Source organism: Aspergillus vadensis (genome assembly GCF_003184925.1).
Source record: "Aspergillus vadensis CBS 113365 unplaced genomic scaffold BO88scaffold_22, whole genome shotgun sequence".
NCBI lineage: Eukaryota > Fungi > Ascomycota > Eurotiomycetes > Eurotiales > Aspergillaceae > Aspergillus > Aspergillus vadensis.
In genome coordinates this window covers 703,487-719,975 of record NW_020292060.1, presented here as the reverse complement: position 1 = coordinate 719,975, position 16,489 = coordinate 703,487, and the positions used below count along the sequence as shown (strand labels likewise).

At 52.5% G+C, this 16,489-nt stretch overlaps 7 protein-coding genes across 7 annotated transcripts; 3 read left to right on the top strand and 4 right to left on the bottom strand.

The window, feature by feature from the left end:
- Nucleotides 1–281: 281 nt before the first annotated feature.
- On the bottom strand, nucleotides 282–2,524 carry BO88DRAFT_407181 (translation initiation factor eIF-2B gamma subunit family protein). The gene is made up of 7 exons (XM_025707357.1): nucleotides 2,174–2,524; nucleotides 2,051–2,105; nucleotides 905–1,974; nucleotides 774–850; nucleotides 665–723; nucleotides 563–603; nucleotides 282–503 (listed from the first exon to the last, which is right to left on the bottom strand). The coding sequence occupies exons 1-7, from the start codon at nucleotides 2,297–2,299 to the stop codon at nucleotides 357–359; spliced, it is 1,575 nt and encodes a 524-aa protein (XP_025560060.1). The 5' UTR covers nucleotides 2,300–2,524; the 3' UTR covers nucleotides 282–356.
- A 528-nt stretch (nucleotides 2,525–3,052) lies between these two features.
- Nucleotides 3,053–4,273, bottom strand: BO88DRAFT_346789 (NmrA/HSCARG family protein; the record flags this gene model as incomplete). Its single annotated transcript, XM_025703352.1, has 5 exons — nucleotides 3,053–3,306; nucleotides 3,356–3,688; nucleotides 3,741–3,894; nucleotides 3,962–4,176; nucleotides 4,231–4,273. The coding sequence occupies 5 exons, from the start codon at nucleotides 4,271–4,273 to the stop codon at nucleotides 3,053–3,055; spliced, it is 999 nt and encodes a 332-aa protein (XP_025560059.1).
- Nucleotides 4,274–5,605: 1,332 nt separating this feature from the next.
- On the top strand, nucleotides 5,606–7,695 carry BO88DRAFT_407179 (aspartic endopeptidase). The gene has a single exon (XM_025707356.1). The coding sequence runs from the start codon at nucleotides 5,812–5,814 to the stop codon at nucleotides 7,627–7,629; it is 1,818 nt and encodes a 605-aa protein (XP_025560058.1). The 5' UTR covers nucleotides 5,606–5,811; the 3' UTR covers nucleotides 7,630–7,695.
- Nucleotides 7,696–7,834: 139 nt separating this feature from the next.
- On the top strand, nucleotides 7,835–9,355 carry BO88DRAFT_127832 (SDR family oxidoreductase). Its single transcript, XM_025701370.1, has one exon. The coding sequence runs from the start codon at nucleotides 7,964–7,966 to the stop codon at nucleotides 9,149–9,151; it is 1,188 nt and encodes a 395-aa protein (XP_025560057.1). The 5' UTR covers nucleotides 7,835–7,963; the 3' UTR covers nucleotides 9,152–9,355.
- Nucleotides 9,356–9,459: 104 nt separating this feature from the next.
- On the bottom strand, nucleotides 9,460–10,924 carry BO88DRAFT_407178 (FluC/FEX family fluoride channel). The gene has a single exon (XM_025707355.1). It carries the CDS (start codon nucleotides 10,825–10,827, stop codon nucleotides 9,559–9,561), a length of 1,269 nt encoding a protein of 422 aa, XP_025560056.1. The 5' UTR covers nucleotides 10,828–10,924; the 3' UTR covers nucleotides 9,460–9,558.
- Nucleotides 10,925–11,638: 714 nt separating this feature from the next.
- BO88DRAFT_428186 (putative clock controled protein (Ccg-8)) lies at nucleotides 11,639–12,984 on the bottom strand (the record flags this gene model as incomplete). Its single annotated transcript, XM_025709066.1, has 2 exons — nucleotides 11,639–12,807; nucleotides 12,873–12,984. The coding sequence occupies 2 exons, from the start codon at nucleotides 12,982–12,984 to the stop codon at nucleotides 11,639–11,641; spliced, it is 1,281 nt and encodes a 426-aa protein (XP_025560055.1).
- Nucleotides 12,985–15,022: 2,038 nt separating this feature from the next.
- Nucleotides 15,023–16,447, top strand: BO88DRAFT_346813 (acetylornithine transaminase; the record flags this gene model as incomplete). The annotated part of the gene is made up of 1 exon (XM_025703354.1): nucleotides 15,023–16,447. One exon carries the CDS (start codon nucleotides 15,023–15,025, stop codon nucleotides 16,445–16,447), a length of 1,425 nt encoding a protein of 474 aa, XP_025560054.1.
- Nucleotides 16,448–16,489: the final 42 nt, after the last annotated feature.

Here is a 16,489-nt window from a genome sequence, read left to right as displayed (position 1 = left end):
TGCTATTATGTTTGACTCTTATCCAGAAGGATGACTTTAATGCTAAGCGTGTTCTTGGTCTACTAGCATTACGCTCAGACTACTTGCAGAAAGGTGCGTCTTTTCTACCATCAATAGTCGTTGTGATGTCCATGATTGGATGCGCTTTGAACTTTTTTGTTATTTTCTCTAGTTGCATCATTGTGTCTAGTAGCTGAATGTTCTTAGATCAATTCTAGCCATCTCTTCTACATAGATTCGTCTACAGACCAGCATGTGAAAGACTCGTCATCCCATCTATTGGGAGACATAATGCAGTAGGATCATATATACTATGCTGATAAGTATTTACTTAGATACTATACAATCCAGCTAATCTAGAACCCCTCGTCATCACCGCTATCGCCATCGCCATCAATATCCATATCATCATCCTCGTCATCGAGTCCCTCGAAGCTCATGAACTGCTCGTTCTTAGCATCGGTTTCTTCCTCAACCACGACGCCATCTTGGATTTCACAGTCCTGTAAAAGGAGTCAATAAGAAATCTATAATTATACGGCTTAGCACAACTCAGACGCACCTTGAGTACGGAATCCTTTCCGATCTGACTGTATCTGCCGACTATGTAATTGTCAATAACTGTCCTTGTATCCTAGAGTTATTTGTATTGTAGAAGACTTACCGATACATCCTGTGAGGACACACTTGGGCCCGATGACTGCGTTGTCCATGATGACACACCTGATTCATGTTAGAAACTAGGAGGTGGATGATGAGTTCGTGGAGCTTACCTCGTGAGACGTGCGCCGCTGCAGATCTTGGCGTTGGCCGAAATGCAGGACTCCTTGATGACACACTTTTCCTCGACCTTTGCAATATGTTAGTTTTGAAATATATGACGGTTGATAATTCAAATGCTTACCGTTACATTGGACCCTAACAAGCAATCGCCCTTCGTGACGATAGACTTCGAAGCGACTGCCTCCGGAGTAGCAATCTTCGCGGCATGACTGAATGGCGAGGCAGCAGCGCGGCCAACCTCTTCGACAGACTCCAGCTTGGCGAGACGCAGGGACATGGCCAACACCAGGGCGGCACTGTCCACACGCCGAATGAGTTGCTTGGACGACTTGGTCGTGTATGCGAGGATGGGCGGAACTTCCACCGATGTCTCAGTAGATTTCGTGCTGCGGGAATCGGAACCCTGAGCGTGCGTAGTGGTCATGCTGCGAAGGTCGATTTCCTCCTCCAAAGAGTCACCATCATTGCTTCCATGATCATCTTGAGTCTCCTTCTGTCCGCCCACGATCTCATCGATGCCGAGCTTGGCGCTCAGTCCCCGCTGCCACCCCGCTTTTGCCCAGTAGCCGATCAAGTCCTCACTTACGGATTCGAAGCGCTCCTGGTGCTGTGCGAGCGATCGAACCCACTTAGGCAGAATGTACAGGTGTGCATCGCGGTAGCTGGTCAACATCTTGACCGAGGCATGCTTCTCCACCAGAATATGACGAAGCAGAAGCCCCTTATCATTCTCTACCTGCTCTTTCAAGGTATCCATGGGCATTGACAGGACCAGCTTTGAGAGCTCATGACGCGAGACAGAAGGCACCTCATCCTGGTCGAGAGAAGTAATCGCCACAAAATCAGTAGGCTCTTTCTTGATCTCGTCTTGGATGCCTTTCGCGGGATAGAACACGGACAGGCCTCCTTGGGCAGCGGGGCCTAATTCACTCTGCGAGGCGAGCCATGCCTCAAGCAAGTGCTCACCAGGGATATCGCACAGAAGATCACAACTCAACAGCAAGAAATTGGATTGAATGCAAGCTTGTACTTCGGGTAGACGCAGTAGTTCCGCGGTTCCTGTCGTCATCTTGAGGTCCTTCGGGGCAATGATCGTAGGGGAGGGCGAAGAGAGTGACGTGAGGTAGGGGTTCTGTTGTATAGCGGCCTTGAGGGGAGCCAGAGCGGAGGGAGGTGTGATCAAGACGATATCTGAGCCGTTAGTCTTTCACTTCAGCAAGGACCGCAAGACCCAACGGCCTCGAGGAGGCGCATTGGCGTCGCTCACCATGTATTCCTGCGCGCTTGCACCAATCCAGCGGGTAGTATACCATCGGCCTGAGCTGCGCATCCATTGGTATTAGTGGCTGCTTGGTCTGGAGTCCCGCGCAGAGAATTTGTCAATACATACAGCGATGGGGATTAGACATTTTGGGTTTTCTTCGGGGTTAGAGGAGATGGTGTTCAAGCTCTCACCAGGACCACAGAGGATCAAGGCTTGGAAGCCACTGCTCGGCACTGGCGTGGCGTGGACCATGTTGGTTTGCAATTCCGATTTTCTGAATGACTATGACAGAGCCCCGCGGACAATGGTGGTGGGGTTGAAGACAGGGATTGGGAGCACTTGAAGCTGCAGGGGCTCAAGACAAGTGCTTTAAAGCTATTCTCAAGCACTGTCAGACAATTCGAATGAGCGACTGAAGGATGCAATCTTGCAAAGATTGTCAAATGCCTTCCGCAGGAGGAATGAATGTGAAGCGCAAGAATGGATTGTGATAATAATTCATCTCCGCCCGAAATTTTGCCCTCGCTCACCGCTGTCATGCCGACAAACAGAACAAAAGTCTCACCGCCTAGACAATTCATACTACTGTAGTCAACTATCCTGTGAGAGTCTAGGCTCTGCAGTCTCGCCATGATTTTACCTCCTTCCTGCAAGTCATGCATCCGGACTGTTCCTGTCCAACAATTGGCGCCGGCCCCAGAACTACTACTTACGTATGGTGCAGATTTGGCGTACTTGTTCTGGCCAACTCAGCAGACTGAGCGTGGACGCGAGTGCGCCATTTACTGACCGTTTCCTATCCACTGTTCAGGAAAACGATTATGTGTGTTATGATGCAGTTTGCCCATGGGAAATGCTCGTTTACTATTATGCCTAGCACTGTGAACTGAGAAATAATGGAAAATAAAAAACGCTTGTTCAGATATTCGCTACTTTTGATGTTGCACATAAACGTCTCTCTAGCGAATTGAAACAACGCTGCATCTTGTCCACAATACTTCCGGCTTAGTTGGGCCCATAGTGCTTGATGAAGTACTTGGTCATGGATATGACCGGCTCCGGCTCAAGACCCTTATCCCGGCGGGCCTCGTCCTTGAGTGACTGGCAGGTTGCAAAGTCGTCGGGGTTGCCGAAGAACCAGCCATTGTTGTTCTGGGTGTATTTGAAGACGTCTTGCAACTCAATGAGGACAGAGTTACCATGGGTTGGGTAGTCATCCGCCGAGGCCATGGGAACGTAGCGAGCTTTCTTCCCCGTAACTGCAACACCAGTTAGCAACTCCCAGAATAAGTCGATATGAAAACTTACCCTCAGTGAACGTCTTCACCATATCCTCGTACGTGAACGCATCACTCACACACTGAATGGTCTTGTTCTTCCACTTCAGCGGGTTCAGGAACATTCCGTGTACCATTTCACCAAAATCGTCCTCAATGGAGACCGTTTGGACCTTGCCTTCGCCGCCTACCAAGGGAGCGTGCCAGGTCAAGTAGCCCTCGTCATCGGGGAACATAGGGAAGCCACCGAAGGCCTGCGCATACTCTGGAGTGACATAGTTCTCAAAGTACCACCCGGGGAAGGCACCAATGACGGCGTCGAACTCCTTGAAGGTTCGGGCATACAGCTCACACCGGTGTTTGGCTGTTGGGAGCAAAAGTCAGCGTGGACAGGAGGAAATCTAAGGCGAACATACCATCCATGCCCGGAACGGGCGCGACGCCTTTGGTAAATATCGCAGGAGACTCGCAGGTACTGTAAATGAAGACCTTCACGCCTGCCTTGGCCGCAATCTCGATGAGGCGGTTGCCGAGATCTTCGTCAGTTGGGCCACCGGGTTGCGTTACCGCCTGGAAGCTGGCGATCAGCGTGTGGTTCACGGTGTGTGGTATCTTCGTAATCATGAAGGCCACTTACTGGGTCATGGTGGTGGGTGTTGAGCCAGAATCCCCAGGCGCCAGACAGGGCATTCTGCATGTCGTTATCGTTAAATCCATCAGCCTTGACCACCTCAGCCCCTAGGCGGGCCAGTTCCTTGGCCTTTTCCGACTGGGGGTTCCGAGTTAGTGCCCGGACGGCGAAGTTCTGTTGGCTCTTGAGGAGGGAGAGGGCGACGGATCGCCCCTGGACACCTGGGTAGTGTTAGACTTGTACACATGGCAAATGACGCTGCCAGCCTGACTCACCAGTGGCACCGTAAACCACGATCACTTTCTGCAGGGGAGCCATACTTATAGTCTAACAATGCGAGACAAGGAGGCTGAGATAAAGTATAGTAGAAAATGCTTTGAGATAGACAACCGAAGAGACTTGATAATGTTGTCAGACGAAGTCCCGAGGGGAGGAAGGTATATTTGTATTCATCAAGGGTGCCACTTCGCCAGAACGATTACCCCCTCGGTGAGACAACTTCGCAGGCCGTGGAACTAAATGGGTTGAGCAAATTAGAGAGGGACAGGCTGCTCGGCTGACCCGAGGACGTTCAAGCCAACAGGGCGAATGGTTTCTGCATGTCGCATATGCGTCTATGACAGCGATGCAGCCGCGGCTTTTCCATTATTCGGCCTCGTCGAGGAAAAGGATGGTGGGGAGGGTTCGTCTGCATGGTGAGACATGGAGGACTTCAATCAATGGACAGACAACGTCGTGGACATGGCTTAAAAAACCTGTTTTTGAGTCACAATTGATGCGCTTCAATCCTTGGGAAGACGACGCTCGCAGGCGGATGCAGAGCGAGGTTTTCTGTCCACCGGTTCGCCTTTGTAGGTACCGACTTCCTTGAAAGCTTATTGTACATGTTCAACCATCTGGCCCGGCTGGATAGCATATAATAAGGCATAGTTCTTTGTGTTAAGCTGGAACAAAGTCAAGTTCATGGGCCGATTTATGATACTATGGGAGTTGTACTACTACTCTACACTGAAGGCGGGGGTTTCTCGGACACGCTCGATGAGATCATACGACTAATGCTTGTCCAACTAGCCCCTGTAATGCAGTAATTGTATCTTAATGTGCTGCTGTGTTTAGATTGGTATTAATTCGATAGTCATGAATCATATGAGTGGACAGTGTATATATACTTATAGTCGGAAACCATCTTCTGTTAACCGCTCGGGCCATCAGGCGTTGGGCGCAAGCCGCAGGTATGCCCTATCTAGGTAGTGGAAGCAGGATCAGTCTGGACAGTTGCGGGGACGAGGGGACAACTATTGAACGTTAACAACGTTCTGGTCCGGTCCACTGATGCCAGTGATGTGTGCCCCCTACATGATACATTCGAATATGGATCGGTCCAGCCAACAGGGCCGGTCTGCCGCAGCATTCTAGTCCTCCGTGCCAGTGCTCAATCAATAGCGGAGGAGAAATAGATAGATTGTGAGCCTCAAGATAGGACTAGCGCCACAGACGTGTTACTGAGCTAAATAGAAGTGAATCGAGAGTTAAGTAGTTCATAGATACCTGCTATTCCATGCTATACCACGTGACTCCCACTATCATCACGTGCAGATACCCGCTCACGTCACTGGCAACCAGGCACCATCAACAACAGATCGCCAAACCCACCAACACATAACCGGCACAGCAACAATATCCGTCTTTTTGACGGAGTCACCCGAACGACCCTACGGTGACCACATCCATCACACAAACCTATAATATTCTCGAAAGCCCGCGACACCGAACCATGGACTAATCCCTTGTTGCATCATCGTCTTCACACCATTCTTGCTTTCAACACTAGCAACAAACTTGAGATCTTCGCAGCAATGGACGAGGTCAGCCCCATTGCCGAGCTTCTGGGCCAGGCCATATATCACTTCACACAGATCAAACCTTTGCTACCAACTTACGGTCATCTGCTTGTTTCCGCCCTTTTCCCCATCTACATTGGCGCCCATGCATCCCTGTCGAGACCGTCATCCGCCGCAAAACCCGAGAAGTCGGACGAAGATGGAGACGAATCAGAAGAGGAAGCTGGTGGTATTCAGAAGATGGAGGGACTTGCACCAAGTGACGCATTGATGTTTCCACTGACGGCTGGCTTAACCCTCGGAGGCTTGTATCTGGTCATCAAGCACATGGGCGCTGAACTTCTGAATAAGATACTTGGCTACTATTTCTCCCAGATGGGTATGCTCTTTGCTATAGCTTTCTTGAAAGACTCCTTCGCTGTCGTGAGATCATTCGTCTTTCCCCGCGAGTACAGCAGCTCTGGCAAAGTTTGGAAGACCAAGTCCACCCAACGTATTTTTGAAAACACTTCGGAGGATGCCCCTAAATCGGAGTCTTCGGAGGTGGAGATCCGGAACTCTCCCCTTCCTGGGTTCTGGGGGTCAATCCCATTGCCACATACTGCTCGCGCAGCACTCTGGACTTGCCGTGAAATAGTATATTGGCGCGCTAAGCTTAGGATCCATATACATCGCGTATTTCGCACTGAATGTTGGCTTAGTATCTTGGACATTATCAGCATAGCTGTATCATTCCCTACGATTGGTTACTTCACTTTCGTGTCCAAACCATGGTGGTTGACTAATTTCCTGGGATTCAGTTTTTGCTATGGTACCCTGCAATTTATGTCACCATCTACTTTCATCACCGGATCGCTGATCCTGGGATCTCTGTTCTTCTACGACATTTACTTTGTCTATTTCACGCCACTGATGGTGACGGTTGCAAAGACCTTAGATGTCCCGATCAAGCTCCTGTTTCCGCGCCCTGCAGCCCCCGGGGAGGCACCCGATACCATCTCCCTTGCTATGCTAGGATTGGGCGACATCATTATTCCCGGCATGATGGTGGGTCTGGCACTTCGGTTCGATCTTTACCTATACTACAAGCGCAAGGGCCAGCAAAAGGCGCTAGCAGAGGGCAAGGGCTCGGAAATAGTCAAGCCTGTATACCAGTCCGCGCTAGGAGGATGGGGAGAACGTTTCTGGACCCGTTCCGTGGCACCAAGCAAGGCGCAGCTGGACCCTCCCTACCACAACGCCCGGTCTTTCCCTAAGCCTTATTTCACCGCCAGTCTGGTCGGCTATGTCCTGGGTATGCTTGCGACGTTGATCGTAATGCAGGTATTCGATCACCCCCAGCCTGCGCTTCTGTACCTGGTACCTGGCGTCCTGATATCCCTGTGGGGGACTGCATTAGTGAGAAAGGAGATCCACGAGATGTGGGAGTTCAGCGATGCGGAAGAAGACGAGGAAGAGGAGCCGACTGCGGATGACAAGGAAGCCAAGGATCCGGCTGAGAGTGGCGGACAAACATCCATCTTCTCCCGTATCTTCTCCAAGCCCCAAGATGCCCCCTCCACCAGTGCTTCCAAAGAAGCTGCGGAGAAACAGGCGTCCGAGGAATCCGCCAAAGAGGAGGATGATGCCACGACGAACTTCGAGCTGTTCACTATTTCCTTGTATCACCCTCGGAAGCAACAGCAACGGTTAGACGAGACCCAGAAACCCACGGAGCGTGTTTCGTCCCCGGAGGACGATGAGAATTGGGCCATTGTTGGTGCTGACCGTGATGCTGAACCTCCCGCAAAGCGACTGCGTCGGAGTCCCAGATACGCAGCCGACAAGCATTAAGAGGCTAGCCACTACCAATTCATGATCTATATAACGCTAGAGTACAATTTAACTGTTACATTGTCCCACTATACGTATCTTCAAAGTAGAACTACATAGTAAGTCATTGGTAGACGCACGTGTGACCCCCACGTGACTTCCCCGGACCTGGGAGTGCGGAGTAAATCTAAGTAGTTCGGGAGTCTTGAATCCCCGACAGCTTCACCTCAATTCCAATCTCAACCCACTCCAGTCACTCCTACATCTCACTCTAATCGGGCACACGCCCCAATCTCACAGCCCAAGCGGCGCGGGCTACAACCTTTCTCTACCCCACCCAACAAACAACACAACAATGGACTTCTACACCTCCCCCCATAACCACACCAAGAACCCCGGATCGGCCGTCTCCCCAACCGCATCCGCAACCACATCAACCCGCGAACCGAAGCTCCAACTCCCCTCAACCACCGACCCCCCGGGTCCCTCCAACCCCCCGAAGCCCCTCGTATGGCTCATCTTCGGCGCAACAGGCCACATGGGCCGGTCACTCGTCAAAACGGCTCTATCGCGAAATGACCTCGTCAGCGCCGTAGGCCGCACCTTCGAAACCACCCCGGCAGCCATGTCCAAGCTCGAAGAAGAACACCCCAACAAATGCCTCGGACTACTTTGCGACGTGCGCGCGCGCCCCACCGTCCAACGCGTCATCGACGCCACGATCGCGCGCTTCGGGCGCATAGACATCATTGCCAATTGCTCCGGGTACGGTGTAATCGGGGCGTGCGAGGACCAAGACGAATACGATATCCGGGACCAGTTCGAGACGAATTTTACAGGCACGCTGAATATGATTCAGTTGTCATTGCCGCACTTTCGGGAACGTGGGGCTGGGAGGTACTTGATCTTCAGTTCGACGTCGGGGGCTCTGGGTGTGCCGGGGTTGGGGCCATACTGTGCGAGTAAGTATGCGGTTGAGGGGTTGATGGAGAGTATGCTTTATGAGGTGGATCAGTTTAATATTAAGACGACGCTGGTGGAACCGGGGCATATGAGACGCGATGATGTGGGGGATTTGGTGGGTGGTGGAGAAGAGAGTATCTTTGGCGGTGGTGGGTATGGCGTGGAAGACGAGCAGAACAATGCTAATAATTTGGCGCTGGGTTCGCCGTTACCGCTTTATGGCCATTTCTTGGTCAAGCCGCCGAGTGAGCCGTATAATACGCCTACGGCGCCGGCGGCGCATGCGAAGCGCATGCTTATGTGGTTGGGGGATAAGCAGCCAGCGAGTGCGGTTAAGGCAGCGCATTTGGTGTGGCAGTTGGGGCATTGTTCATATCCGCCGCTGAGGCTGATTCTGGGGACGTATGCGGTGGAGAGTATTCGGGATCGCTTGAAGTGTATTATTGAGGAGATTGAGGATTGGAAGTATCTCAGTTTTCCGACGGGGGAGCAGCAGGGGCAGCAGCAAGGGCAGGGGAAGGAGAAGGGGCCTGCTTCTGTGTCGGGGGGCCGAGAGGGCGATGAGATGGATGTGAAGTGATGATATATATTCATCTGACTACGATCACAATAGCTGATTGAGCAGCGAATCCCGCGATAGCATCTCAGCAGTGATAAGGCCACTGCTGATCAAGCGCCGCTGGATTACGGGTGCCAGGGCTGGATATTGCATTGCAATCACTCCGCAGCCCTGAAGAGGGACCTGCTCGGGTACCCCATGCCGATGCACAGAAGGCGCCATCTACAAGGATCTCGATGCCCCGGAGAGGCAGATAAACCAGCACGTGCTGGTAAGACATGAAGAAGTAGCGCTACATTGAAATGACTCCACGAGTAATGAAACCTAAGACATACTATACATTACACATATATCATCTACACTATACTATATACTATACTATACTACATTATATCATATTATAAACACTACAATCTACACCTACACATCTAACCACAAACAGGCCCATCAAACCCCCTCGTCCACCCCAACGAACCAACAATAACAACCACAAACCCCAACGCAACACCCACACTAACCACCCCATAAACATACGCCGCCCATCTCTTCCTCCCCCCGGCAGCCCCAAGGGCGCTCAACTCCGCGACCCAAGTACTAATCGTCGTCGCCGACCCACAAAACCCATCCATAACCCCCTGCAAGACCTGACACGCAGTCAACACCCCGCCTCCAATCCCCGCGACATGCTGCAAATCAAAACACATAGCCAACACCACCGTCCCAAAGACATTCACCGTAAAAGTCCCCAACGGGAAACTCGGCAGCCTCGCATTGAGCAACAAAGACACATAAAACCGCAGAAAACACCCCAATGGCGCAAATACAATCGCAAACACCGCGCGTCCACGCCACACCTCCATGCCCTTCGCATCATGTCGATCCGGCGGCCAAATCGCCAAAAACACCGCCCCGAGCCAACACCCCCAACCCAGCACCGCCATAAGGGGATCCAGAACCCGTCTCGTGAACCGAAACGGAACCGTAGGAGTAACCCCATCCAGCGCGGCAGCAAGATGTGTCCCGAACAACAAAGCACATAGACTCAGCGAAACCGTACTAAGAATCACAGCAACCAGAGCCATGAAACTATACCCCCCATTCCTCGACACAATATTTCCCTCAGAGGAAGGATTCGGCAAATCATTCGTTAACGCGAGAAACACATCGCGAATAAACGACGAGAAGGATGTAAAACACCCGCAGAACCCCGTCGTGAGACCGATATACAGCGGGATGGTTTTCTTGATGGTTTTATGCTGTTTTGCGTGCTCGGCGGCATCACTTGTGTTATTGTTATTGGGGGTAGTGGTACCCCATTCCTCGCGAAACAGCCTCCGATCCTCCTGGAAGAACCCCATCAGCAGGGAGCCGCCGACATTGGCCCAGAGGACGCCGGTGACTATAGGGGCACCCGGGTAGAAGGTTAGGGCTTGCAGGCCGAGACGGGCGAGGGTGCCGAAGATGGCGAAGAAGATTAGGTAGGAGATGGTGTAGAATTGGGTGAGTTTGTGGGAGATGGGGTGGAGGGTGGGTTCGGAGGGTTGCGCTTGGGGTGCGGATTCGAGTGGTGGTGAGGGGGGTTTCTCGTTCATGGTGGTGTTGTTGGTCGCGACGGCGGCGGCGGCGGCGTTTGATGATGCGCTTGGGTCTGCGGGTGCGGGGGCGCCATTGGGGGTGCTGGATGTGGGCAGTGACATGGTGAGGGCTGCGGTTGTTGTTGTTGGGGTGTTAGCGCATTGTGATGGTGTGGTGGGGTGTGGTGGATTGGTGGTGTAGAAGCAATTCTGTTCTAGCTAGTAGTCGAGGGATGAAATGATGGTGTTTATCGGAGATAAAAAGTTGGTTGGTGGATCCTCCCTCCTCCCGCTCGGCATTCTTTCCGATGTAACTTGGTACTTTGGGCAGACTACTACTTAGTGTATACACTACAGTCTAGTCAAGGTACTCTACGAGATTCACTTGGAATCGCAATGAGCATACATACTCGGAATCAACTATTCACTAGCACAAACGCGCTCACACTGGGAGTCAGCCGATTCCCGGACCGTTACATCCAACCAAGGGGGCATCGGAGAGCTCCAATTCAAGTCGGTGCATGAGAGGAATAAAGCAGATTCAAGTCATGAACTTTTCATCACTGGAGCCATCATTGTACTGTGTAGGTGCATAGAAAAAAGGTGGTATCACAGGGAAGAGAGATGCACCAGGTTGGATTCAGCAAACAATCCAGGTATCCAATTCCAGCCCAACCGCCAGCCAGTCAAACAAGAGAAACGCCATTCATCCGCCGCACAAGATAAGGAAAATAGTGGCATCAAGGAGCGGTCAAGCTGCAGATTGCAGAACTAAATGCGATACAGTGACCAATATGAACAAAAAGGAAACAGATTGTAAAGAAGGGAAATCAATCCTCATTTACTAAGTGAAGGACTGTCTTTCGTCAGACTGGCTAAATAGCACCAGGCAGTGACTTGCTCGCACGGCGCCGAGCGCTGATAGCAAGCACCACTAAGCCTTCTCCATTCCTGTCATAGAGACATCTTGAGGGGACGGCTCCTGAATCGGGGCCTTGATATCCGCCGGGTAAGGCTCGTCCTGCTCTCGGGGTGGAGCTTCGATCGGCGCTTTGCCCTCTGAGCGCTTCCGACCCAACTTTTCACACCAATGCTCAGCGCTGACCAGGGTGTCGTTGACTACGCCGCTGACCTGCGACATCATATCCAAGCCCTCCTGGGCCAAGACGAGGATCCGATGGGCGCTAACGGTGGCGTCGGATGCCGCCGCCATGGAGTCCGGCGGCGGGTTGGAGGTAGATGCGATCTGGAACCGATGCGGCAGTGAGGTCAGATGCCGGCGGACCAAGTTCCGCGCATTCTCCGGGAGCGCTCCCCCAGCATATTTCGAGACAATGTCCACCACGCGTTTCAGCGTCGCGAGCACGTCCGCCTTGACGGCCTGGATCCGATTTGAGAGGAGGGTAGTGCTGGAAGCGTCCTGCTCTGCAGTAGAGTCACCATTCTGCTGTCTCGAGCTATCCCATTCTTTCAGGGCGGCCTTGAGAGCCTCGATCGCTTTGTCCAGCCGTCCATTTGCCCAGCGTAGCCAGGTTAGACAATACTGCAGGCTGCGGAGCGATTCCTCACTCATCGCCACGCCCAGGCCGGATGTTGAGATCATCAGTCGGCTCTGCCATGTAGACGGAGTCTGCCGCGATGGACTGTCTCGACCGATGTCGTCATAATTGGGAGACCTCTGATCATCGTAGGGTGGAGGACCCTCTCCCGGCGACAGCCTCATCGCCAGCTCTGGACCCTTCTCTACGTCGACCTCCGTAGACTGTTGCTCGTTGCTCACCTTACGGCGTTTAGAGCGACTAGACTGGGCGGACGAGGATACCCGACGCTGTAAAGCCCACCGAAGGCCACTTTCCACGCCAGTCTTCCGACCTACAGTGCCAACTGTGTTGGCGACGGGAGAGCCAATGTTGCGCTCGAGGAATTCGGCGCTTGACTTGAAACGAGGAGAATAGGATTTGGAATTGGTATATGCCGACACCGAGCCGTTGATAGCGGACGAGATGAGGGGATGGGTGGAGGTGAGAAGAGATAGCAACGGCTCTGGTTGCTGCTTGGATTCGGGGCGGTTCATTTGCGACGTTCGCGGTGATTGACCGTAGTCTAATACCATCAACCGTTAAAACTCGACCGGGACAGGCCAAGAGCAAGGAACGAAAAGGACATACCAGTGCGAAGGCCCTCCAGGGCTTGGGCGGCTTCGATATCATCCATGGATAGCACACTGGTGGCTCGACGTGAACGGTCGTCCGCTACGGTAGAGTGATCGACGTCCATCATGGGGGGAGGGACATGATGAAAAGGGGGATAGGCAGTGGGAGGGGCGGAGTCAGATGAGGAGTCGGCTGTTGAGGGTGAGGCCGTAGATAGCGCTGAAGTATGAGGAGGGCCAGTGGGCGCAGGGACGGCGTCTGGGCGCGCAGAGAGGGAGGTTTTCGGGACCGACCTGCCGTTGGAGCGGTGGTCTATGGCTGCCCGGAGGCCCGAAAAAGGAAAGAGGGTAAATGGATGGAGCCTGAAATTGGCTCTAGTGGGAGTAAGGGGAGAATCAGAATTGAGGAGTAAGACCGGATGGCAATGGGCGTGGGAGGAGGGACGAAGATCCCTTGTCGGAAGTTGTTCTGGGTTGCGATGGGATAATTGATTGCTGCTTTCTGGCTGAGGTTGGGGCACTTTCACGTGCAATCAATCCCGCACTGGGAAATTCTTCCCCCGCGCAGTTTGCTTAGTTAGTACTTTCTTTCCTCCACTTACTTACTCCGTCACTGAGTAGTAGTTGTTAGTACTGAGGGTTTCAATTTATTCCATTCCTTACTGACTACCAGAGTATTACAACATTGTCATACTGTCTTTCACATCCACATGTACCTCTTACGATCAAATGTTTGTCCGCCACTTGCCAGAGGTTTTCCTCGTCACATGCGCGCGACTCGGAAGTCGGCCGTGGATTTTCACGTTCAGCCCATGAATCATGACTCGTCTCACCATCTGATCGTGGAAACTACTGAATCCGATCCTGCTCGGCGCCTAATTACTCCATTGTACCAAGCAGCATAAGAGAATCACTAATAACTTTGAACTCTTTTCCGCCTTCACAACCCAATTCGATCGCTCTGACATGTGATGCCGCGTCATATTGCGCCGCCCCACCGCCTGCCTTCCTGGCGCCTTCCACATGACTCCTGCAAGATTTAGTTGACCACTTATCCTGACTCTTTCCATTTCTTGTCCATGGATTACTCAGCCCCTAACATACACCTGTCGACCATAGTATTACGGCTGTTTATGTCGGCAAGTGATTGATCATTCAAGTGCCAGCCACTGATATGGATTATTACAATTGCCAGCAGTCTCACTCATTCCCTTTTCAGAGTGTTGCGTCGCCAACATCTTGGCACGTGATCATAGACCGTCTTCCGGCCGAGTGAACTCTTAGCCGCATGATCCTATGTGATGCACAAGTTGCTACGATTATGCTTTGCGTCTGAGGTGTATCCCACGCTGAAGCCGGGGGTGCTTTAGATATTGATTCTATGACTGAAAATCACGGAAAGCAGTGGTTTTCACAGTTTCCAGGTTTCATCTTCCACCCAATAATCAGTTATTGATAGAGGTTACAAATTACACATCAGCCAAAGTCCCTAGCCAGATGGGGGACGGGAAAACAGATGGGTTGATCTGATCACTAAGGTAATCCAGGTTATTAATATCAGATGTTTGGTACTTTTGCAACAGTAGTCCCAGCGGACCGTGCATCGTGTTTAAAACGAAACCAAATTCCTGCCTGGGTGTCAGAGGTCTGGACTGGTGGATTGGTTCTCACAGTCCGTGGGGGTGTTTCAAGTGCATATGATGAGAAAGTACCTAGAGTGCGGAGAAAATTGGTTGCGTTTGGGGGTACACCTGAGGTGTAATTTCCCATGCCTGACAGTGAATGGGAATAACTCTCTACTTACTTGTGTTCTGGTGTTGAAGGCAAAGCCTAGTCTAGAATGAAGACTTGAGGATGTAAGACATTAGACAACTAATTTTACTGTGTCAATCAGAGACCCGCTATGTGACTGTTATCAATCTATTAAAAGCGGAGCATGAGTCACATGGCTGCCAGTCACCTGATCCGGCAGCGCCGATGCCGCATGAGATACAGCAGAAAGTCAACAGTTCCCAATCTTGGATCTGCACCTTTCTGCTCCCAACGTCAATTCCAGCTGCCTGATCATCTAATTGATCTTCAGGTCCCTTCGCTGGCGTCGCCTGTATTTACCTCTCTCATCCTCTATCCGTTTCCCCATCTCCCAATCCCAATTCCTTCAATCCGATGGCGTTCGCACGTCTCGCCGCCCGGCGCTTGCCCGTCGCCCGTCGGCTCGTCCCCAGCATTGACTCACTGCCTCAGCAGCGATTCTTCTCCATCTCGCAACATGTGAAGTCTCAGAACAAAGCTGCTGTGCCCAACCCCGATCCTGCCGCTGACTCCGTATCCGTGGCTTTCGTCAATGATCAATCTCCCTACATGTTGCCGACCTACGTGCGGCCGGCGCCGGTCATGGTCAAGGGCCAGGGATGTTACTTGTGGGATATGGAGAATCGGAAATACCTGGACTTGACGGCTGGTATTGCGGTCAACTCTCTGGGTCACTGTGACCCCGAGGTGGCCCAGATTATCGCTGAGCAAGCCGAGATGCTTGTCCACGCCTCGAACCTCTACTACAATGCGTGGACCGGAGCTCTCAGCAAGCTCTTGATCGACGTTACTAAGGAATCCGGTGCCATGCGCGATGCCTCCCAGGTCTTCATCTGTAACTCCGGTACCGAGGCCAACGAGGCCGCCATCAAGTTTGCTCGCAAGGTCGGTCGTTCGCTCGACCCCTCCGGCGCAAAGCACGAAGTCGTCTCCTTCCACAACTCCTTCCATGGTCGCACCATGGGCGCTCTGTCCGCAACCCCGAACCCCAAGTACCAGACTCCCTTCTCTCCTATGCTGCCTGGCTTCAAGTACGGCAACTACAATGATGTGGCTCAGCTCGAGACTCTCGTTACCGAGAAGACCTGTGGTGTGATCGTCGAGCCCATCCAGGGTGAGGGAGGTATCAATGTGGCTACCCCCGAATTCCTCGTCGCTCTGCGCAAGCGCTGTGACGAGGTTGGTGCCGTTTTGATCTTCGACGAGATTCAGTGCGGTCTTTCCCGGACCGGCTCCTTCTGGGCTCACGCCCACCCGTCTCTGGCACCTGCTTCTGGCGAGGCAGCTCACCCCGACATCCTGACTTCTGCCAAGGCCCTGGGTAACGGTATTCCTATTGGTGCCACTATTGTCTCTGAGAAGGCCGTGGCCAAACACATCAAGCCCGGTGACCACGGTACCACCTATGGTGGTAACCCCCTGGTGTGCCGTGTCGCCCACCACATTGTCAACCGTCTGGCGGACCCCGAGCTGCAGAAGTCTGTTGAGACCAAGGGAGACCTGCTTGTGTCTGGATTCAAGGATCTCCAGAAGAAGTACCCCAACGTCATCTCGGAGATCCGTGGACGCGGATTGATCCGTGGTGTCCAGCTCTCCCCGGAGTTTGTCTCCAAGGCCGGCGATTTGGTTGGTGCTGCCCGGGAGCGCGGCATGCTGATCATCACGGCAGGTGAGGGCTGCATCCGCTTCGTTCCTCCCTTGACCATTACCGAGGAGCAGATCAAGTCCGGCCTCAAGATTCTGGAGCAGGCTCTGGAAGCCGTGGTTGCTCAGGCTTAAATCGGTGCGCAAGTGTCCCTAAAACGATCTACAACTAAAAGT